Consider the following 23,812-nt stretch of genomic DNA (forward strand, 5'->3'; position numbering starts at 1 on the left):
TGAAAACTTTCCACTGATCATACTGTGTCAGACTAGATCCTTTCCCAAAATAATATAATCAAGAAGGGAGTCCTGGAGGGTCCGATAAGAAACTTTGGTCCTTTACACAGTATAGTAAGAAACTGGACAAAACAGTGTCTATAAACAATGGTGCTGCTACTTTGTCTCTAACACAGTTTGTTTGACTAGTATGGATGAGGATTTCTAAGAACCATGTTATAACCCTGTTGTAAAAATCATGCTGCATACCAAAGGTACTTGGCCACAGTTTCTAGAACCACATACAGCTCATCACAAGAAGAAAGCCTTAACCACAAGAGCAGTAGACTCATGAGTTGTAGGTTCAGTTCTCTCTCTCAGTACTTACACGGTTCTCATAACCACAGCATCTCAGCACCTCACAATCATTAAAGGATTGTATCCTCACAACGCCCCCATCCCAAGATGGCAGTAGGTCTTACCCCATTTTACAGATGGGGACCTGACACACAAGGTAGGTTAAGAGACTTGCCTAAGGTCACAGGAAATCGAGCCGCAGTCTTCTGACCCTCACTCCCTATTCACTTAGGCCAAACTTCCTATGCTCCTTGTCACAGACTGATTCCTTGAGAATCCTCTTAGGCCTTAATCACAGACCACAACCACTCCACGTCTCCTTCACCACCACGTTTTATTGTATCCTTCCAGCAGGCCACAGCCTGTAGTGTTGTTTACATGTATTTACAGTCCCTAGCCAGCGTCCCCACTTGCGTCTGGAGACAGGAACAGTACTAGCAGCATTTAGTCCTGCCGACTTCAGCCTTCATTCAGGTTCCCAACTCTTCCAGCACTTCCTTCCTATCAATTTATATACTCCCACATGCTGGGGTTGCTTCTCCATCAAGCTGTAGCTCTACTCAGTTAATTGAAACCCTCCCTCAACTACCTATTTTCCAGTTAGGTCCCAATTACTATATGCTGGTGGGTATTAGAGTGAGTGGGTGCTGAATTAGCTCCGATCCAGCACACCCTGTCACACTCCCTGAGCAAGTCACTTAATCTCAGAAACTGAGGCACGGTATGACATTCTCAGTCTATCGTATCTATTTAAAGCTGTTTAGGGCAGGGATTTCTCTCATTATATTTGTGTAGCATCCAGTACATTGGGACTCTGATCCTGAGTGAGACCCACAGGTGCAACTGTAATGCGAGAATGATAATAGTGGTATATAAGAACCTGAATCAAGTTCCACACACACTGCTTAGTTTCCAACAGGGTGAGCTGAGTGCTGCTCATAGGCGCACTGACAGATTGACATACATGAATCAATGAGGGCAGAGCTAAAGCAACGAACACGAGTTACCAAGATCCCATCCCACTGCTGAGTGCAAAGCGTGGAGAAGAAAGAATCTCTTGCTCTCAGCAGCCAGGAAAGTGGGATTGTGATGAGGGAGATAGAAAAATATCATCTGCACTACAGCAAGCCAATGGGAGTCAAGGCAGGGCATTCTCGGGAGTACTAAGGCTAGCAGAATGGCACTTCAATACCACAGAGAATGGTGCATATACTTAAAACGGTTAGAAGCAATTGCAGCCAGAGTTAGTTGGAGACTGAACCAAAGAATGGAGTGGACTAGTTGCAGTTTATAACAAGAATCTCTTTCACTGTTGCTGTCATTTTCATCCACTCAAAGTCATTGTGGTTCAAAGGCAGAAGTGGTTTATTTGGCTCTGAAGCCATAACAGTATGGTGTTAACTATAACAGGAACAGAGCCTCAAACTTTCTATATTGCAAAGGTATTGCAGAGAAGCTCTCTTCTCCTTTAAATACGCGATTCCCACTAGTCTGAAAAGTTTGATTTGCTTCTACACTTAAAGATTCGGAGTATAAATTGTAAACTTTAAAACAGGGAATTTGACATCAATTATCTGGCCAGTCTCATCAAAATCATTTCTAGCCTAGACAACCAGACTGAATATCAACATATTGGCATCTGCCTCTCAGCCCAGGACATTCATTGCAGGGAGCACCCACTATCTAACACGCCAATTGTAAAATCATTCTAACTCATAGCAACGCTCCCAGACCAGCCATTGCATCCAGAATGGTTAGAGAGAGTGGAAGCAGTGTTGTGACCTTCATTCCAGTCTTTAGATGAAGTAATCGGAACACTAGCAAATTTCTGTCTTTTACTATGGAAGCTACCGAATCAACTTCCCACACCAGTGTGTAGTCATCTCCATCCCCACCCCTGTTGGCTTCAATCTGGCTGGGGAAGTTGTTAGAAATAGTTGTTTTAAGTATAACTGGTCCACTCCTAAAGTGCTCACAAAGCAGATCAAAGTCAGACTCCATATGCATGGGACAAATGGATCTATTCAGAACACAATTCTGTTTAAGACTCAAGTGTGCTGTTAAGTCAGGGGGATGGAATCAAGAGAAACAGTGCACCATGTTTCCTGAGTCAGCAGCCATTCCCAGAAGAAACTGGTTTAACATCAAAGAGGGGTCTTGAAATGCATTATATTTTCTCATTTGTTTGGCTGAACTGTCTGACTAAATTGCATATTGGATTAAGTACATTCAATATATTTTTTCTCTGCTTGAGTTGGAGTTTCTTCAAAGTAACACTGATGGCAGGAACTATAATAATTAGGCCAAGAAATGGAAATTGGGAAAACATATTGTCATCTTTCAACAATATCTTTCTTTATCAAAGGGGCATTTCTGATATATGCAACTATCCTCAAACTGAGTCAGTTAGGACAGGAATCTAATGAAAGGAATGAAACCATGAGTGACATGGGGAATGTCTCACTGTGACCTAATAAGCTACAGCAGCAGTATCAAGAGATGCTCTCAGGAAACATAAGCAGTGACATCAAAGTTTTGTGATAAGTCTTTGCTTATTTGTTTTCTATAACTTATATTTCATTCTAAGATAAAAGCCTAAGGTAGGAAATCATCTTGCAGTGACTGCATAAGCCCTTTCATAGCATGGTTTATATTTTTAAGTGTATTCCCAGGGCTGGTACAGCCCATTAGGCGATCTACGTGGTCGCCTAGGGTGCTAACATTTGTGAGGGGGCATTTTGGGTCCTTCGGCAGTGACCGCGGTGGCCGGATCTTCAGCCGCCCTGGTCATCGTTGGCATTTAGATGGAGGGACCTGGGGCAGGGGGGCACAGGGAGGGCTGCCTGCAGCAAGTGGGGAGGGGGCGTGACACGCAAGGGAACCACTCCCTGCCCCAGCTCACCTCTGCTCCGCCTCCTCCCCTGAGCATGCTGCTCCGCTCTGCTTCTCTCCCTCCCAGGCTTGCGCTGCCAAATAGCTGATTGGCGCTGCAAGCCTGGAGGCGGGAGAAGTGGAACTGCGACGGCCTGCTCAGGGAGGAGGCAGAGCAGAGGTGAGCTGGGGCGGGGAGCTGCTGCAAGGCTCCCCAGGCTGGGGGGAGCTGCCACAGGGGGGCGCCTCAGGGCGGAGGGCGGAAGCTGCCATGAGGGGGAGCTTAGGGCAGAGGGAGGAGAGAGCTGCCACAGGGCTCGGGACGGGGAGCTCAAGGTGGAAGTTTCGCCTAGGGTGCAAAACATCCTTGCACACGCCCTGTGTATTCCATCTGCAATAAAGCATCATTTATCAGCTATAGAATGGCTGGAGCTTCCGACTGACTCACACTCCCTGTCCATATGAGGAAGTGTACAAGAGTCCCTCAACAGCTGGCGAAGCAGTGCACATTGTTTTATGCAAAATCTCAAGGGAGTCTTGTTTTACCTAACCCCAGGAACTGGGCTTGCAGACATAATATGAATGTCTGGAAGAGTACAGCTGAGCTGCAGTGGTAAGCACAGACAAGGGCACACAGCAGAGAGACAGAGGGCAAGATGATGTAAGTAGCAAAGTAACCTATCCGTATCTGCAGGATATCCCTGTATGAATGGATTAAGAGGATTTTCTGACGGGAGTTTGTGACATACCAGGTGAGCCTGAGGCAGGTGGGGAGCAAATCCCACCTAGTTAGGAGAAAAAATAAAGGCATATTGGACCAACCAGGTTTTATGGTTGTACAGAATTAATGGAGGAAGGAAATATTTTGCCTTCTCATTTGAGACAGGAATTAAGTAAAGCCTTCCGGAGCTTCTGTAAAGCTAGCTACAGAAGAAAATCCAAGTATCTCACAAGTGGCTTTCTTCAGCCCAAGGCCCTCCTCTCCCTGAAACACATGAACAGACTTGTCTGATCAAACATAAACCAGGCAAGAGGCAGGGCCGGCTCCAGGCACCAGCATTCCAAGCAGGGGCTTGGGGCAGCAATCTGCAAGGGGTGACAGTCCCTGTGGTTTTGCCCCCAAGCAGCGCGCTGAACTGCCACCACGGACAGCGGAGGCTGTCCGTGTGCCATTAGGGCAGCACATGCATTTCCACGGCAGCAGCAATTCGGCGGCAGCTTCTTTGTTCAGCTGTCTGTGGAGGCAATTCAGCGGCTTCTGTCTTCCAGCTGAAGACAGAAGCTGCCGCCGAACTGCCACTGCCACGGAAATGCACTTGCTGCCCTATGGCACACGGACTGCCCCTGCCATCAGCGGCGGCAATTCGGCGTGCTGCTTGGGGTGGCAAAAACAGTAGAGCCGGCCCTGGCAGGTGGTTTCTGCTAGCCAGGGCATTGGTATTTGCCAGTTATTATTATTAACAACATTACAGAATTGCCTAGAGGCCCCAACCAAGATCAGAGCCCTTTGAACAGCACCTAGCACCAACCACAGTAAAACAGACCCTGCCCCATGGAGTTTGCAATCTAAACAGATAAGATAGACAAGGGAAGTATTGTCATCTCCATTTCACATGGAGAAGCAAAGCACAGAGAGATTAAGTAACTTGCCCAAGGTCACTCAGGGAGTTTATTGCTGACCTGAGAAGTAAACCCATAGTTCCTGAATCCTGGTCCAACATCTAAGCCACAAGACTTTTCTTTCCCTCTAGAGAGATGCTCTGACTTCTAGGACAACCTCACATGCTCGGGTCTAACGGACTGCCATATTTGGTGTCAGGAAGGAATTTCCCTCAAAGTCAGAATGGCAATAACCCGGGTGGGGAGACTTATATCTTCATGTAGGTGCGGGTCACTTGCCAGGATTATCTAGGTGTATCTCATGTCATCATTTCCCTGCCATTGCAGGGGTCTCACACACTGGGGTACCTGGGTGTCTCCTATTCTCTTGCCCAGGGCACTGGTCTCCTAGGGGCTGTAATTCTTTGGTCTAAGTTTATTTGTTGGGCTTAGTGTGCAGGTGCTGGGTGGTCCCAGTAGCCTCTGGTAGATGGGAGGTCAGACGAGATGATCTAGTGGTCCCTTTTGGCCTCGAGCTCTGACTCTCAAGTTACAGCCAATTCCCCAGATCATACAGCTCCTGTGGTTTTCTGGAGGATTTTGTAATTCAACCCCAGTTGGGCCCAGCTAGACTCTTCTCATGACCCAGAAGCCTGTGTTAACCTATTCACCCTGTAATAGGGCTGTATGCAGGAATAAGGTGGTCAAGCCAGTTACAAACATTTTACCCAGAGTTAAAGTGAATTCAGCTGGAATTTTCTACTTGCCCCCAATAAACAAGAGGGAGATGTGCTGCAAGGGAAAGGCAACAGTGATAAAGCTTTAAGAAACTCCATCAAAAAATAGTTGATAATAATGACTTAATAATAAGGTACTTCAACCTTCAACCAAGAATCTAAAAGCGATATGCAAATATTAAACAAGCTTCATAATTGGTAGGTAATTGGCATTATCTCCATTGTACTAATGTGTAACTGAGGCACATTGACCCTTGACCAAGTTCCTTACCCTCTAACAACAAACCAATAGCAGAAAACAAGCAGAATCAAGACATAATGACACTTACTCCCCTGTCCTAACCTCTGAGCCACATGCATCACAAGCACTGAACAAAATGAACTGGCATACACGATGGCCAAGAAAGAGCCAGCATAAAATAAAGAACAATTGCAAAAGTTTTATTATGTTTGTCAGGGACTTGTTTAAGATACTACAGAACAGCAGAAAGACAAGTCAAATAAAAGTAATATCATGAATGTATCTTAACAGGAGGGAGGTTCAAGCAATGAAATATCAAACAAAAAGAGGAGTCTTCATTCCTATGAAGAAGTGGAGGCAGCAGCCCATTTCCAGCAAAACCCATAGGTGAAATACAACAGAAGAACACAGTTAAGACCCAGGCAGACCGTGAAGAGCTACTAAAGGATCTCTCAAAACAACGTGACTGGGCTGATTAGGGGTAGGGGCTTCCGTATAAGGAGAGATTATTAAGACTGAGACTTTTCAGCTTGGAATAGAGACAGCTAAGGGGGATATGATGGATATCTATAAAGTCAGGACTGGTATGGAGAAAATAAATAAGGAAGTGTTATTTACTCCTTCTCATAACACAAGAACTAGGGGTCACCAAATGACATTAATAGGCAGCGGGTTTAAAATAAACAATAAGTAGTATTTTCTTCACACAACACACAATAAACCTTTGGAACTCCTTGCCAGAAGATGTTGTGAAGGCCAAGACTATAACAGGGTTCAAAAAAGAACTAGATAAATTCATGGAGGATAGGTCCATCAATGGCTATTAGCCAGGATGGGCAGGGATTGTGTCTCTAGCCTTTGTTTGCCAGAAGCTGGGATTGAACGAGAGGGAATGGATCACTTGATGATTACCTGTTCTATTCATTCCCTCTGGGGCACCTGGCATTGGCCACGGTCCGAAGACAGGATATCGGGCTAGGTAGACTGGTCTGACCCAGTATGGACATTCTTATGTAACATATTTGCTCTCAGAGTCAAAAGTTGTGGAACTCTTGCTGGACAAAATAGATCAAGTCTCTGGAAAGAAATCTTAAATTCTGATAGGATCACTGTGGACTACATGGGTCAAAGAGCCCTGACTTAAGGAGTGTTGAAAGCATGCAGAGTGGATAGAGGCTGTAATTATTACTATCCTAAGCCAAGAGAGGCGTGTTACATAGATGCTTCAGATAAGATGAGTTTAGCTATAAGCTTGCTACAGAAATACTTGGCCTAATTCTCCACTGCCTTGAACATTGTGTTGTCATTTACGCTTATGCAATACAAAGCAATAGGGACTACCATTTGGATCTGGTAGCATTTTATGCCCACTTTACACAGGTGTAAATCACTATGCTAGGGGCTAGGCTGTGCATAATCAGGCCCGTTGTCTATGGGTCTCTTTGTTTATATGGTATCATTATTCTGAGACTTTACTGACTTGCTTCTTTATTTGTATTTTGAATCTTTAAAATGTTATACATTGCTTCCATTCCCCCGCCATCTGGTGCACAAATGGAAATAAGGCAAAGCATGTGCATGAAGCGCTCTTTTGGCTTTTCTGCTGCTTTAGAAGCATATCCTGCAGTGTGTTACTGCTGAATTTGTCACAACTAAATATGAAATATAAGAAGGATTCCACAGAGATCAAAAGAGGAGGTATTTGGGTCAACTACTACTTAAACCATGGACAGAAAGTAGATGTTTTCAGTGTGTTATTCGTTCAGTCAGAGCTCTACTGCTTTGAAACTGATCCTTTCAGAAAAACCAGACATCTTTTCTTGTTCTTTTCCACTTCTAACACAAAGTGCTTTTTTCATCCGATCAGTTTATTGGAGAGTCACACCTTTCACAGGTGGATTGAGACTACAGTTATGGGCCACTCCATTAAAGGGTATAGCTGCAGCCTGGTTTTTTTCTTGTACTCCATGACCCATAAGGCTCCAACCTAGAATGTCTTTGGCGTGGGAGTGAGAAGTAATGCAAGTCAAACAGCAGCAAACCAGTTCCCCACAGCTAGCAAGCTTCACTGCTGTTCCGATGGCTGGAATCAGTCTTCCGTGCAGTCTCATTGGGTTTGTCTAGATTAATAAAAAGGTTGTGGATTGGTTGGGGTTAGTTAATATAATAGCTAACCCTGAACGTTTCTCAGTTCAGATGAAGGTTAACATTTTGCCTTTATTTAGCTAGTCAAGATTACTGTAGTGAGGGAGCTTAGGGTCAACCTCAACCGAATAAATCCAGGTAAAATGTGTCAACCTGCAGCTAAACTAAGGGAAAGATTGTGGGTCGGCTGGGATTAGCTAGTGTGTTAACTAACTCTGACCTCTTTCCTAATCTGGACAAATCCACTGTGATAAACAAGGAGCCTGAACAATGTGAAATAGGAAATCTGGTTGGAAATTCAAATGCAAGACACATTACATTTGGAGGAAAAGGGTCCCACATTCCTGCATTCCTGGGTTTTTGGGAACGGATGTCTACATATTAGACCTGCGAGTCCTTGCCAGACTAGCCCGTATGCCTGGGAAAGAGAAAACAAAAGGGCGGACTGAGTCTTACAACAGCATTTCTTTAAAGGACTTCCTTGATTTACGGAGTCTTATTCTATCTGGCACTAGTCAGTGAATAGTTGTGACTTTGGTGAGTTGGAAAAACAGAGCTTGTCTATAAATTCATATACACCAGACACCAACCCTTAGAGGTCACCCCTAATAAACCCATCACCACAGCAATACTGTTATTCAGTGGTGCTCAACCTGCAGGCCTTCATAGCCTTACATGTTCCTCTTTCTTCTCAGGGTTGTGTAAGGCCTCCTGCAGCAACCTGACAATGCAACAGTCACCTTGGGGAAAATGACTATTTGTAACAAACACAGAATGGCAGTCATACACACGCATGCTGGAGCCAGGATTGGTACAACCAGGCTTTTTATCCCAGGTGACATACATCAAACGCCAGGTTTCTCACTCACTCAAAGGGATAATGCACAAAATGTTCCCTTTCATTACCGACTTTGAGTTATTAACATAAGAAATTTTCTACATACACTTCTGAATTCCAAACATACTAATACTTTGCAGTTCCACCGCTCTTTCCGTGACAGAACCTTAAAGCACCATCTTGTAAATGGTATATCAGCATGAGATAAAGCAAGTACACCCCCCACACACAGAAAAGGAGGCACAGGGTGGTTGAGTGACTTGCCCCATATGACACAGTATGTCTGAGGTAAAGCTGGGAACAAAAACAAGGATTCCTGATTCTAAATTATGTGTTTTAACTACAAGGCATTGCTTCCTCTCATGTACAATTAATAGTTTTAATTCTTCTGCCATTCTGTTAGACAACAAAATGGCTGTTAAAGGTGGAGGGCTTTTGCTATGATAAGTGGTACATGTTATAGCATTGTACTTGGGGACACAGTGTAATGAGCACATAAAAAGAGAGGAAGCATTGCACAAAGATAAACGTGTATTTATGATGCCACTTTTTAAAGCAATTGCTAAAAAAAACCCTCTTTTAGAAACAAGAACATGTAATCCTGAGCTTGTTAATATCAAGAACAGTTCTAATGGTTCAATCATGAACAAAAACGGCAGTGTTCAGTTCCACAGATAAAGTATTTAAACACAAAAATGATAGTAGAGTCCTCACTCAGCAGCAGCCCATTCAAATAAATAAAACAAACATTCCATTGTAATGCACAGTGGACAACATTTCATGGAAGCTGCTCTTTACACAAAAGTCAGTCGCTTGTGTCATCTTCTAGTAATGTTCTTGTATTGAAATTTACCTAATATGGGGCTCAAGTCAGGAAAACATCCTGAATTCATTTAGGCTGAACAAAATGTGCTGAACAAAATGGGATGTAAATACATGCTCAAAGATAAATACATGCTAAAGAAATGTCATAATATGGATGGTATCATGGGGTTGCTGGACCTTCTAAGGGGAGTCGAAGCCAATGACACTTTAAGGAGCCATCTGGGCAGTTCATTGGATAACTAGCACCAGGGCCTAAAAGGCTTCCAGGGCTCACTTTCTGGGGGTGCTCATGTAGAGAGAAACTCTCCCAAGGGAGAGCAGCTCCCAAGATTGAGACCCATAGGCCCCAAGGATGAGGGATGTGCAACCTCTGAACCAGAGGGAGAGTTAGTTCAAGTATATTTTGAATTTAATAGAGTAGAGCCCCAGCAAAGATATTATGTCTTGCATCGGTTTGGACAGAATGGAGTTCTTAAAGGGCCCTGAGAAAAGGGAAACAGAGGCAGGAAGTGCCTGCAGCACCATACCAGCTCAGCAGGGGGCACTACAGGCAGGCATACCCTATGACAGATGGATTTAAGCATGTGCATAAGTGCTTTCCTGAATCACACATGGCCTTAGATATTAGAAATGGCTTTGAAGCACAATGTTTGGAAAAGTTCCAGTTCTGGGTCCAAAGTACAGTGTGTTCAATTTAACTGTTTGGTCCATTGCAAGGATCTGGATCACAATTATTTAATTATAGGTGCAATTGGTAACACCACCTTTTATTAAACTTGCCTGACACTTCCCTTTTTAAGTTAGGACCTATATAAATCTCAGAGTGTTTTAAAAAACAAAAACAAAACAAAAAACAAAACCCCACCACATCATAGCCAGAGCCCAGGCATTGGAATTTCACAGGATAGACACAGCCACAAAAGACCCCACCCCCGCCCCCTAATTACTCAATTTTTTTCCAATAGCTGAGAGGTGAAACCAGGCATCTCAGCTCGTGCCTCCCTGCTAAGGCCATGGCTGCTTGTGGGGGGTTAGTTGGCTGCTCGCATCTCACAGGGGACTAGGTATGTAGCAGGCCGGTCCTGTCCCAGGGAGAGGGCAGGGCAAGCAGACAAGAGGGATGCATCTCACTGTCAGCCAGGCTGCTGCTGCTTCCTGTGGGGAGAGGGGTTTGCTGCTGACAACACGCAGCAATTAGGAGCCAAGGCCTGGACTGCCCCACAGTGGCCCCCCGATGGCCCTGCAGGAAAATTGGGGTTTTCTGGGCTCCATCCCCCCACCCTAATCCCTTCACACACACACCCCAATTCCCCCTCCAAGGCAGGCCCCTCTCACACATGCTCATGCTCCAAGCCACAGATCCTCATCTCAGTTCCTGCGATGTCTCCTCTGGGCCTGCTGTAGGGGGGGCTGGGCCTCCTAACTACAGCACATTGTTAGCACTGCCCCCCTTTCCCTGCCAGTTGGCTGGACAGGAAGCCGCAGTGGCAGCAGCCCGGGCCAGATGGTTAGTGCCATGAGGTGAGACATCCTCACCCCCAAAAGCAGTAGAATTAGCCCAATACTGTGATTTTTTTCCCCCAACAGTGAGGAAGCAGAAGCAGACATTCCTACTTCCAGCTCCCCACTATTGCAAATGTTACTGAAATATTGGGTTTGCCTAGCTGAGAGCTAATAACAGCCTGACAGGGATAAGGAAAAGATATTTTATTTTGCAGAAAAAAGGAGAGCCTTGTACTTTAGTACAAAGACCCTATTTTATATAAATTTTATAAGCTTCATCGCACGCAATGGTTTCCACCCTCAGGAATTACGAACGAGAGGTTCAGTTCCGCCCACACACCTAACACCCAAATGTATACAGAGCAGAAAAACAACAGTAACCAGTTAAACAGAACAGAACCAGAACGTGAACCAGAAAGCGTTTCCTTATCCTATTAGGACTCACCTTATCGGAGCACGAACCCCAGGGGCCGCAGGGAAGCGAGGAAAAGGGGCTAAACGCCCTGGTGGCGCTGCTCCAAGTTCGCCACAGCCATCCGGAGTCCGATGTCCAAGCTAGGAGAGTCCCATTTGGGGTCGCCAGAAACTGTTACCGAAATATTGGGTCTGCCTAACTGAGAGCCAATAACAGAATGACAGGGATAAGGAAAAGATCTTTTTTCTGCAGAAAAAAGGAGAGCCTTGTACTTTAGTACAAAAACCCTATTTTATACAAATTTTACAAGCCTTTTATACACTTTTAGACAAAGACCCTTGCATGTAAACACTTGATTGGTAGGTGTCAAACCTCGCGGTTTTGTTATTTGTTTAGTAAAAACTGGTTTGAAGCAAGTTTTTTCTGCTTTGAGGCAGAAGAAAAGAGATAGTTTTAAAGTTCAGGTTACTGTATACGTGAGGCTTCTGCTTTCCCCTAGAGGCTGCTTGTAAGCTATTAAGGGGAGCTACCAGTAACTTTTACACAAACATCACAGTATTGGACTAATTTCACAACTCCTGTGCAGTGTGTGAAATCATGATTTGCACAGGCCTTATTTATAACATCCTGTTTTCAGTTGCTGCTAACCTTGCTAAACTTTAACCACTCGGGCTGAAATTTTCCATGTCGGTGTCTGCCTCAGTGTAACACGGTTCACTCACCATTCTGATGCCTTCTGCTGGCTGTCTTGGGGATTAGCCCTGCGTGTTGTGGCACTCACTTCAGGTGGTGCCTCACCGCCGTCACTCCTGCTCTAGGACCCACATCTCTCCAAGGACCACAGCATCCTCTTCAGCAACACAGCCCTTTGGCCGGGCCAAACACTGTGCTCCCCTCTTGTGAGGGACCTGCAGTTCACAACTCAGCCACTTCTCTTAGTGCCAACTGCAGCGAATTGTCTGGCCATTTCCTTGTGGCCCCAGCATTCTCCTTACCCTTGCCTCAGGGCCTCAGCCAGCAAATCCCAGCAGCCAGCCAGGATTGTCTCTGGCTCCCCGGTCCCTGCTCACAGCACTGCTCTGTCCAGGGTGCTGGCAGTTCTCTTAGCCTTCCAGCGACACAGTCCTTCCTCCCTGGGCTCCCAGCAAAGAACTGCCCTCCTCTGCCCTGCAGTTCCCTTTTTATATGGGCCTGATTGGCTGTCTCCTGCACAGCCTCCCTAGGGCTCTATTAACCCCTTAGAGCAGGCACCCCATCACACTCAGGCTGCATGTTTTTGGAAAATGTCACCTAGATGCTTTGGCCATTTCCAAGGAAAAGGCTAGGGAAAAATGTTTTTCCCCCCATTAAAAAATTCTTCTCACCTTTTCTTTGAAGAGTGCTAGTGACCCCATGCTTTGGAGCAGGGACTTTAAATTTGGGAGGAAGATGGGCCTTTGGGTTGGGGATGTGTCTCTTGCCTCACAAGTCGCAATAAAAACCCATCCAAATTTGGCCAAGTTATAAGTCTTTGAAAAATTACAGTTGCACATGCTGAGCAGAAACAGCTTATATTCTAGCAGCTACATTCCCAGAAGATTCTGTCCACACTGGGCATGCTCCAGTCTGGGATTGAACAGGACTTTCACTGCAGTTGCATCTCTGGGCTTCTGTGGGCCATGCTGGACCCAGGTCCAGGAACCTGAACACAGTGCAGAAAGACTCTCTAGAATACTTTCAGTGATAACCCTGCTGGGCCCAGGCAGTGTGGAGGAAGCTGACTAAGTCAAATGCAGAATTGGACTTGCAAGGGGTAGAAGAGTAGATTAGGACAAGAAGTCTGTGGGGAGGGAAAATATTGAGACTGCCTGGACAAGGAGACTGGGTCTGCGAGCCAGGGGCAGAGACTGGAACTGAGACGGTAAGATCGGGCCTAGGAGACAGAGGACGATGTGACAGTCTGGGCAAGGAGACTGGGACATAGTGAGGGAGAGAAACGGGGGATTGGAAGCCAGTCAGAGCCGGCACTAGGTATAAGCAGACTAAATAATTGCTTTTAAGGGGGCCCCCTATTATTATTGTGTTTTGTGGGGGGGGATATTTTTGCTTAGGGCCCGCAATGGGCCAGTAGCTGGGGGAGAGATTAAGATTGGATAAGGGGACAGGAACTGGCTGGGTAAAGAGATTGTGACTGAGAAACAGTGGGATGTGGGGAAGATGAGGGCGGGAGGGGACATCAATCTAATGAGGAGCTGGGTCATGAGGAGGAGAACCGGCACAGGCTAGGTAAAGAGCCAGGAGGTGGGGACTGATTGGATGAGGGGACCAGAGAGAGCAATTGGGACTGAGAGCCAGTAGGGCTAGGGAGTGAGGGGAAGATGACTGGAGGCCAGGGGTGGGGAAGGGAAAGAAAGAGATCAGATGAGGAGCTGGGACTGGCAGTGCAAAGAGACAGGGTGGGGAGACAGGGAGCCCTGAGGGATGAGACTAGGACTTCCAGTGACTGGAAGGAGAAGCCTGAAGAGTGGAGACTGAACTAGGTGAAGAAAATAGGACTGGGAGGGGCAGGGTGGGAAAGACACAGGACTGGGCCGAAGGGATCACGCTTGGGGAAAGTAGCCAGAAGAATCTACGCACAAGACCACCAACCCCACCACAGCCTGGAATGGAACACAAAATTCCTGAGTCCTACCCTTCCTTTGCTACCAGCAAATGTCAGTTAATATACCAGACAAGTGTCTCATTCCCCTCTAGCACTGGTCCACATAGAGGATGACAACCTACTGCTGTTAACAGCTACTCCATTAGTTCAAGAACAGAGGTCTGTGCAGTGGAGCTAAAGGCTCCAACTCTGATGGCCCATAGGGTGTCAATATAATGTCACATAATGGAGCCTGGTTTAAGTGGCATGCCTAGCATCACACAGGGACACAGTGGCATAAGCAGGGAGAGAAACCAATTCAACTGCCCTAACCTTTCTCTTCCTTCAGTCTCCTATTTCATTCCCTACACTTCTGCAACAAAAGAAGCAGGGATCCTACAGATTACAGTTTCTTTCCTATACAACCTTGATTCATCCCCAGATCAAGTCCCTCCCATGCACTGAATGAGGCAGGGATCCTGTGGAAAAAATAGTATGTGATGATGTAACTGCAGACTGTTTATAACACATATGCACAAATGGGGATGAATGAAGGTTGCACAGGGAGCCTAAGTTCGGGCATTTCCCAACTCTGGAGTGCTTGATTTTGCAACCTTTATGCTCTTTTAATAGTTGTTTGTTTGTAATATGTACAATTTACAGTTGCTGCGCACTGTACAAACACATGACCTCAAAAGGATACAGAGGTTCAGATCCAATGCTCTGACTTGTGCTTTTCTCTGATAGGAAGATCTACCAGTTTATGTTTATTTGAGAAGATTATCTCAGCTAAGTTTATTGGGTTTGATATAAAAATATTGCGGGTGGAAGTGCCATAGTTCAGATAAGGTAGTGCTGGAGCAATGTGACCCAGAAATTTTACTGGGTGTCATCAAAATGGGAAATGCTGGTTGAATCAAGTATGTGGGAGATAGGAACTGGGAGGGTAGGGTCGAGGTTGAGCTGCACTGTTGATCCTCACTCTCTGACTAGGAGTCTTGAGCAATCCCTCCAACTCCTGCTCAAACACTCATAACGGTGAGCAGAGCTGAGTGCAGCCAGAACAGCCAGTGCAGTGGGCACAAGGGAAACAATAATCCCCAAAGCCAGTGAGCAAGGGGAACTCTCCCTCCGCTTTTAGCAAAGGTTCCACTTGGAAACTCTACTGTCAAACACAACACAGTACAGAGGTGATAAATGTACCTCATAGGTCAAGTTCAGCCTAGGGAACTACAAGGCAGCCTGCACCTACCCTGCTCTATACTATACAGCAGGCTCAGCTGACATAGGGAGGCCCAAGTTAAGATAAAACATGCCTGAACAAGTAACTGCTGAACAAGCCTGTCATGGAGTCCACTTACCGCTGGGAGCACGTCCTCCTGGCAGTTCTGGGGATTAGCTCAGGCAGGCTGAAATTCCTTCCAGTGGGTTATACTCTCTGTTTCTCCTCTGCAGCCCCTCTCTTGCTCCTGGAACCACAGAATTCCCTTCATGACTTGCTGCTCTTCCCTAAGCCACCTCCATATCTCCTAGCTCTCACCACTCCTCTGGGTTTGCCAGTCTCTTCACTCATCTCAGCAACACCCCCCTTCCATGGAATGACTCCAAACTTCTCCCCACCCCCTGCCCCACTGCTGCTTCCAATTTCTCCAGTCTTTTTGTCACCTGTCCCTCACAGGTGAGTGTCTCTCTCTAATTAGGTTCATCAGCCTAAAGCTCCCGTCCCACTCCCCTATTTGCAGCCAAATTTAGCTGACTGGGTCCAGCTGGTCCAATTCAGTTCTTGCAGGGCTAATGTGGGGAGCACTCCCTATCACAAAGTCTGAACAAGTAACTGGTGAAACAATTAACTGTTGTGACAATGCTTATATACAATAAGGAGAAAGAAATTAACTAAACTAATTATTGTGGGTATGTTTATAGTAAACTAAATAGGCAGAAACACTCTGAACTGATAAGCTTGCCTTACACAATCTCCAAAGCAATTGGTCTGTACGCAATTTGCAAAGCAATTGGTTTTTACATGCAAAAAGTAGAGAGATTAGTAGCTAGGCAAGATGTATATAAACTGTATGGTGCATGACATTAATTGGAATTGTTGTATCACCCTGTACCTAAACCCCCTGTGTCTGGGCCTAGTCAGCATGGGCAAAGAGCTGTTGCATCCCTAATAAGTAACCTGAGTGACAAGCTGGAGTTAAACTGAGTTTTTTGGACCTCATGGAACTCGAAGTGTTCTGCCCAAACTGGACAAGGTGTTCTGGAGGATAGGCCCATCAATGACTATTAGACAAGATGGTCAGCGATGCAACCCTATACTATGAGCGTCCCTAGCTTATGACTGCCAGAAGTTGGGAGTGGATGACAGGGGATAGATCACTTGATGATTGCCCAGTTCTGTTCATTCCCTCTGAAGTATGTGGCATTGGTCACTTTTGGAAGACAAGATACTGGGCTAGATGGACCCTTGGTCTGACACAGTATAGAAGTTCTTAGGTTCTTATGATAAGCTGAGTGGTAAAGGTCTCAAAGGGAATCCTAACAGATACATAGGTGCTGTCCCAAGAGTCTGCAGGTACCATTACATGATGCTCCAATTGGATACAAATGGACTTCCAGTAATAGCGCCTAATAAGAATGTGCTTCTTCCAAGGATCTCAAAGAGCTTCTACAAACATTAATCAGCTTTTATAAATATCTACTGGAATTAGACCCATTTTAAAGATAGGTATGATGAGGTACAGAAAGGTGAAATGATTCCGATCAAGACCTGTATTCCTTACTCATAGGATGCATCCCCATATCAAAGATATGAGAAGCTCCAATTTGCCCCATTTTCTGTAAATTAGATCTGGCTTTCAGATCTTTAATAAGCAGACTATATAGCACTCAGCTAGACATAGTTTGGGCACCCCCGGATGGAACACACTGTAAGCACATATAGGCACTTTCTACAAGAAGGCTCATTTCCAACAGATTCTTTATTTATTTTAACACTCTTTATTGTCTGTAGCACATTTAGCCAAGTCTCCTGTCTTTCAGAGGCCACAGCTGTTACTTTACAGATAAACTGTAAAAGCATTGAGTTCACATTTCAGACACTGGGCCAAACTGCCCTCTTAGTCACACCCAGGCAACCCTTCAGTGTGCTTGCATGACATAAGTTATGGCAGGATCTGATCCAATGCAGCCAACACAGTACTTTGTAATAGCAGATAATACTCACTAAGGCATTTCCACAAGTGGAAACAGAACATCACTGGGAATGAAGAGAGGAAAATTAAAAAGTACTGTCTTGAATATTAATACCTGCTTTCAGAGGAATATATTTCCCTGGATATTCATACACCACCTTCTGTTTTAGATTAATCTAGCAGCTTCATAAAATACCTATATGTTAAGGAACGAGGAGAGAGAATCCAAAATCAATGGTGCTTAGATTTTTGTGGACTTTATGAAATTTCTGTAAGGCAGCACCATAATAAACATGGTATAACATGGCATAAAAATGTAGACAGATTAGAGACATATCGAAAGATAGTTGTGACAGAGAAATGGATATGACAGATAAAATAGATACGATACAGACAGACAGATATGGTAGACATATAGATAGAGACAGATATGTAGACAGAGAAAAAGACATGGGTAGACGGACAGATAGAATTAACCTGACTATTGTTACCCTGCGATTACAAAATACCAATTACCAAGCTGAAAAAGATCTGAGAAAAAAATGATGCTCTGGACACAAAAAACACTTCAGTGATTTAAGTAAGATTTCAATCTTTCAGCAACATTTCCAGTAACACTTTAAAAAAAAAACATTTTAATTTGTATTAGACCTTGTTTTCGGCACAAAACACAAAGAATGCCTTAAACAACTGCAGTAAATTCTGACAACTTTCTTCTGAGCTTCACCTTAGCAGTCAGTTCCTTGGGCTAGTGTTAGATTTTTTCTTTTTCTTGCTATTTAGCCCGATGAGATGAGATTGGACTGCAGAGAACCTTTTGTTCAAGCTCTGCATATCTTTTCAGAAGGGGCTGGTAGATCTAAAAGGAAGAGAAAGTTACAAGTGTATGTTTAAAATGTGGATTTTAGAATTTTTTGCATTTCAAACCACCACCAGAACCAACCAAAGTGTTAGGAGTCTTTTAGAAATTTCCTCAAGAACATGCACTGCTATTCTTCGTTCCGTTTTTAAAAGCCTTTACTAACAGTTCTTTTACAGCTCTATTTTTATGACAATCTCAGACAGTTTCTATTGCAGTGGTGTGATAAGATGTGTACATGTTAGTTCAGTATTCTTGTGATGAGCATAACTCATTATTCAAGGGTAAGTAAGCAGTCATCTCTATTAAAATCACTGTTTACTCACAATTTGACACATCCTTCTCTGTAACATTTCTAAAACCCAGTCTGGTCTTCCTAGCCACGCAGCCAAAACTCTTGTCCCGGCCTTCCTCATCTCCCTCAGTATTAATAATATCTGCAACATCCTCAACCTCTCTGGCCTAGATGCTCTCTAAGGGGCCATAAAGCCATAATAAATCAGGCCCAATAACTAGAAACCCTTATCCGTAGTAACCAATAAGTAAGACCCAGTGTTTAAGTGAATTTCACTGTTTCCCAAATAAGGACTCCTGCCTGCAATCCTTACTCAAACAAACCTCTAAATGGCTTCACCCTGAGTTCTTCATGAGTAGAAGTACAGGCTTTGTGAGAGTACACCTCTACTCCGATATAACGCTGTCCTCGGGAGCCAAAAAGTCTTACTGCATTATAAGTGAAACCGCGTTATATTGAACTTGCTTTGATCTGCCGGAGTATGCAGTCCCGCCCTCCCCCCCACACCCCAGAGCACTGCTTTACCATGTTATGTCCAAATTCATGTTATATCAGGTTGTGTTATGTCGGGGTAGAGGTGTATATAAAAGCAGAACTGCCATTTAATCAGTTAAAAGTACAGTACTTCATGGGATTAGTGTTTAATACACACTCAACTGGAATAAAATCAAATCTCCCAACATGATCACATCTTCTTATAAGAGAACACATTTACAGTTTTTGTAGGATTTTATCACCCGAGGAAAAAAAGTGATGGTGTTTTGACCTTGTGTTTCCATTCATTTCAAAATCTTCAATTTCTGAGTCCCCTTCCCCCTGAATATTTTTTTCAAATTGAGATTCTCTCTTTGTTCTTGGAATTTAGTCAAGAATTGTCGACTAAAAATTGAATTGTTGGACTAATTCAGCAACAGAGGAGTATGCTTTGATTAAGTCTACCCATCACTAATAAGCTGTTAACAGCAGTTCAAGCAAATTTCTATACTAAATTAAAAATATCAGGTGGAAGTCTCTAAGGAATATACAAGGTAAGTATACATTATATCCATGGTATGTGAGAATATACATTGCACACTTCACTGAAGCCCTGTCAAGTACAGGAAAGTAGGTGTTTTAAAACATGGTAGCTAATAAGTTTTTTAACATATTTTTAAACACTCTCTTCCAGTGATAGAGCATCAGACTAGGAGACAGGAGACTTAAGTTATACTCCTACCTCTACTGCTGACTGACTGTATGACCTTGGGCAACTTCTTTAATCTTTGTGCCTCAATTTCTCCTGTCTGTAAAATGGAGATAAAGAGATCTATGGACAAAAAGGACATGAAACTGCAGAGTACTATTATGATGAGAGTCATTCAGAAAGTGTATAGCCTGACCTATTTAATTATACAGCAGGGCCCAATATATTTCACAGAGCAAAGTACTGATATTTTGTGTTTCTTTGTTAGCAGCCATTTTTTCCTCATGCTGAACTTTTACAAGGATGTGTTGAAGTGAGTAAGCACCAAAGATTTGAAAAATGGAGAAGAATGAAATCACATAGGTGATCAAGTACCTCCACAAGAAAGGTTTGACTCCAAAGAAAATCCATGAGGACATGGTTGCAACACTGGGGAACGATGGCCATATGCCACAGTAAAAAAGCTGGGCTGATGAAATGCTGAATTTAAGCAAGAGAGAATCAGCACTGAGGGTGAGCCAAGGTCAGGATGCCCTAGATAGGCCAGAACACCAGAAAAAGTTGATGATGTCCACAGGATGATGATGAATGGCAGAAGATCAACAGTCAGGCACACAGCTGAGACACTGGGCAGCTGCAGTGGGTCAGTGCATGCCAGCCACCGTGAAGACTTGGGTATGAGAAAGGTTTCAGTAAGATCAGTGCCCAGAATGTTCAGCGCTGATCAGAAGAGAGTGTGATGATGTTTCCAGGAAACTTTTTGCTTCTTCAGGACAGTGCATCACCACACACATCCCAGACTGTAGTGACCACAGCAGCCAAATGTGGCTTTCAGCTGCTTCCCCATCCAGCCTAGTCAATATATTTGGCTCCCTCAGATTTCTGCCTGTTCCCTAAGTTGAAGGAAGACCTTTGGGAAAAGAGTTGCAATGATAATAATGAGGTGATCACAGAAATTGAGGAGTTTCTGGACATGCAGGACAAGGACTTCTATTAGAAAAGCACAGCCAAACTGCAGATGTCTATGGACCAAGTGCATTGATGTAATGGGGGGACTATACTGAAAAATAAACAAATTAATGTAAATTATGACTCTCTCTTTGCCAGGCTAGAAACTTTCTGAACATCCCTCATAGCACATCACAGAGCATATAATTTTAACTAACTACATGAATGCCTTACGTGTGTTGTGAGTCAAAATGCTCTCAGTACCTGTGCAATACCGGAATTACCATTACACATTCTGAAAAAAGCTATTGCTCCTATTTTTCTTAAATATATATAGAGGAGTAAACAAAATATCAAGCAAACACTCCTGGGTTGTATTAGGAGCATCGATGTCAGACAAAAATAGATCCTTTATTTACTGAAACATCTATAGTCAAGCCTCACTAATTCTTGCTTTGCTAACCTGTAAACTTGATAAACCCTGGATGCTTTCCCAGACTTTTCAGCAAAGATTTAATAGCAGAGCGCTATATTGCTAAGAGTGCTGTATTTCCAAGTTAGCGTTCTCATATTACTTACATGACATTATTTTCATAATATATACTACTGCACATTTACTAGCACAATATGAAGTATTATTGTGAATACATCACTCTAAATTAAAAAGTGTCAAAATAAATGAACAGCCACATTAACCGATACAGTGTCCTTGACTATTTTATTGGCCTTGAATGCTTAACTTGCTAATTTGCAAAATTCAGGCATCTGCAGTGAGTCTCCCAGCCATCAGTGTGAATGAGTGCTGTAATATATACTGCAGGCACGTGGGAAAAATCAAGACCATACCTCCTACTTTATTTCTGCACAACTTGGGTGAAATTCACCCCCTGTGCAGAGGCCCAGCACAAAGTCTATGAACTATATATATCCTTCTTACCCCCTTTTTTTACTTCATTGGGAGTTCTCTTTAAATGCTAGTGGCACAGCATGTCCCTCTATTACTGCAGGCTGTAGTGACTGGTACACACACACAGTGAGTCAGAACTTGAGACAGTGTAAGAAATAGTTACTTTTTGTAAGTGTGGTTCTTCGAGATGTGATGCAGACATGTATTCCACTTAGGTGTGTGTGTGCCCAGTGCACCAGAGCCAGAGAATTTTGCCTAGCAGTACCCATTGGAGGCGGAAAAGGCACTTTATTCTCATAGCCCCTGTCATAAACAGACAGTTAAGGGTTAATGCCTCTTTTACCTCTAAAGGGTTAAAAAGCTCATATAACCTAGCTGACACCTGACCAGAAGGACCAATAAAAAGATAAGATACTTTCAAAGAGGGAGGAGAGAAAAAAGTCTTTTGTCTGTTGTGTGTGTGCTTTTGCTAGAGTCAGAGATCCAGAAAACAACCATCTAACCCTTGTTTAAATTAGTGAGAATTTAGATAAGAATGTGGTAGAGTTCTTTATTTTTCTCTTCCTCATTTCTTTTGCAAACAAAGAGGAAGAATCAAACTGGGTTTCTGTGTACTTTAAGGTTTTGCCCAGAGGGAAATCCTCTGTGTTTTGAATCAGCTGTCTGTGAGATCATCCTGCTTTCTAATCTTGCACAGGTATTCCTTTCACCCTTTTTCTTTAATTCAAAGTCTTCTTTTAAGAACCTAATTGATTTTTGCTTGTTTTAAGATCCGAGGATTTTGGATCTGGGCTCACCAGGATTTGGTGGAGGGAATTTTCTTGAGTCTACCCAGGAAAAAGAGTATAGAGACTTGGGAGAGGGAAATTAGTCAAATCCTGCCAGGAAAGGGGGGATAAGGACTGAAGAAATATTTGGGGGAAGGCAGAGTTCCCAAATGGCTCTCCCTCAAATGTTTTTTTTTTTTAACATTTGGTGGTGACAGTGACTGTTTTGCCTAAGCTGGTAAAAATAAGCTTAGAGGTTATTCATGCAGGTCCCCACATCTGTACCCTAAAGTTCAGAGTGGGGGGACACCTTGACAGCCCCTCTCCATCTTTACAAGGCAGCACTACCTCAACGCCCCTCACAGTTCCTTCACACAGAACACCTGGAAATGAGACTTCAATGCAGAGGGGATGGAGCGTGAGTTGTGGAATACACAGCTGCATCTTGAAGAACCACAGTGACAATAAGTAACTATTTCTACTTCTTCAAGTAGCCGCAGCCATGTATTCCACTTAGGTGACTCACAAGCAGTATCCACCCCAGGAACTGAGGCTTGAAGTCTATATAAACAAAGATTGCAGGACTACACTACCAATGTTTGCATTCGCTCTGGAAGATGCAGAAATGGCATCATGGTTTGTAAACATATGTATTAACAATCAGGTGGCAGCCCTGCAAATGCCCAATATTGAGATGTCACTGATGAACCCTATTGACATAGCTTGCACTCTCGTAGAATGAGTTTGCACCCTCTGAGGAGGCATGGTTGAAGCTATTTCATATGCAATCTTGATACAGGATGGTATCCACCCAGAGAACAGACTACTTATCCCTTCATACATCTGCATATGACACAAACAGACAAGGCGACGCAGGAAACAGTTTAGTCCTGTCCAGGTAGAAGGCTACACAATGTCTCGCATCTAAAATATGGAGACGCTGCTCCTCCAGAGATTAATGTGATTTAGGAAAGAACACAGGTAAATGGTTCAAATGAAAACTGAGAAACCACTATAGACAAAAAAATTGGGTGCGGCCATAAAATCACTTTGTCTTTGGAGATTATGAATAAGGAGGGTCTGCCATCAAAACCTGCAACTCACTGACTCTCCTTGTGGATGTTATTGCCACCAGGAACACAGTTTTCTGTTACAAAAGTGAAAGGTACAAGATGCCAGAGGCTCAAACGGAGGTCCCATTCTGACGGTCAGCATCATGTTCATGTCCCACAAAGGAAGCAGCTCTCAGACCAGAGGATGGAGGCAAAGAAGCCCTTTAAAGAATCTTGCTATCATGGCACTGGAAAATACTGATCTTCCATGAATGGGGGGATGAAACACTGAGATTACCGCCAATGGACCTTCAAAGAGCTAAGTGCAAGGCCTGACTGAAGATGCAGCAAATACGCCAAGATGTCCTGGATAGAAATCAGCATCGGTTGAACTCCACAGGTCAATAAGCACAGCAAGAACTGCTTCCATTTCATCCAATCAGTCATTCTGGTAGAGGGCTTTCTATTATTGAGTAG

The 23,812-nt window shown here is 44.0% G+C and overlaps 1 protein-coding gene across 11 annotated transcripts in view; it reads right to left on the reverse strand.

The window, feature by feature from the left end:
* Positions 1–17,093: 17,093 nt before the first annotated feature.
* Positions 17,094–23,812, reverse strand: part of XYLB (xylulokinase) — a 200,056-nt gene continuing 193,337 nt past the window's right edge. For all 11 annotated transcript variants that reach the window (XM_030550027.1, XM_030550023.1, XM_030550024.1 and 8 more), the window contains one exon: positions 17,094–18,183. In XM_030550027.1, coding sequence (XP_030405887.1) covers positions 18,100–18,183 — 84 coding nt within the window. In that variant the 3' untranslated portion in view covers positions 17,094–18,099. The remainder of the gene's footprint in view (positions 18,184–23,812) is intronic.

The sequence above is a fragment of the Gopherus evgoodei genome, chromosome 2 (assembly GCF_007399415.2).
Source record: "Gopherus evgoodei ecotype Sinaloan lineage chromosome 2, rGopEvg1_v1.p, whole genome shotgun sequence".
NCBI lineage: Eukaryota > Metazoa > Chordata > Testudines > Testudinidae > Gopherus > Gopherus evgoodei.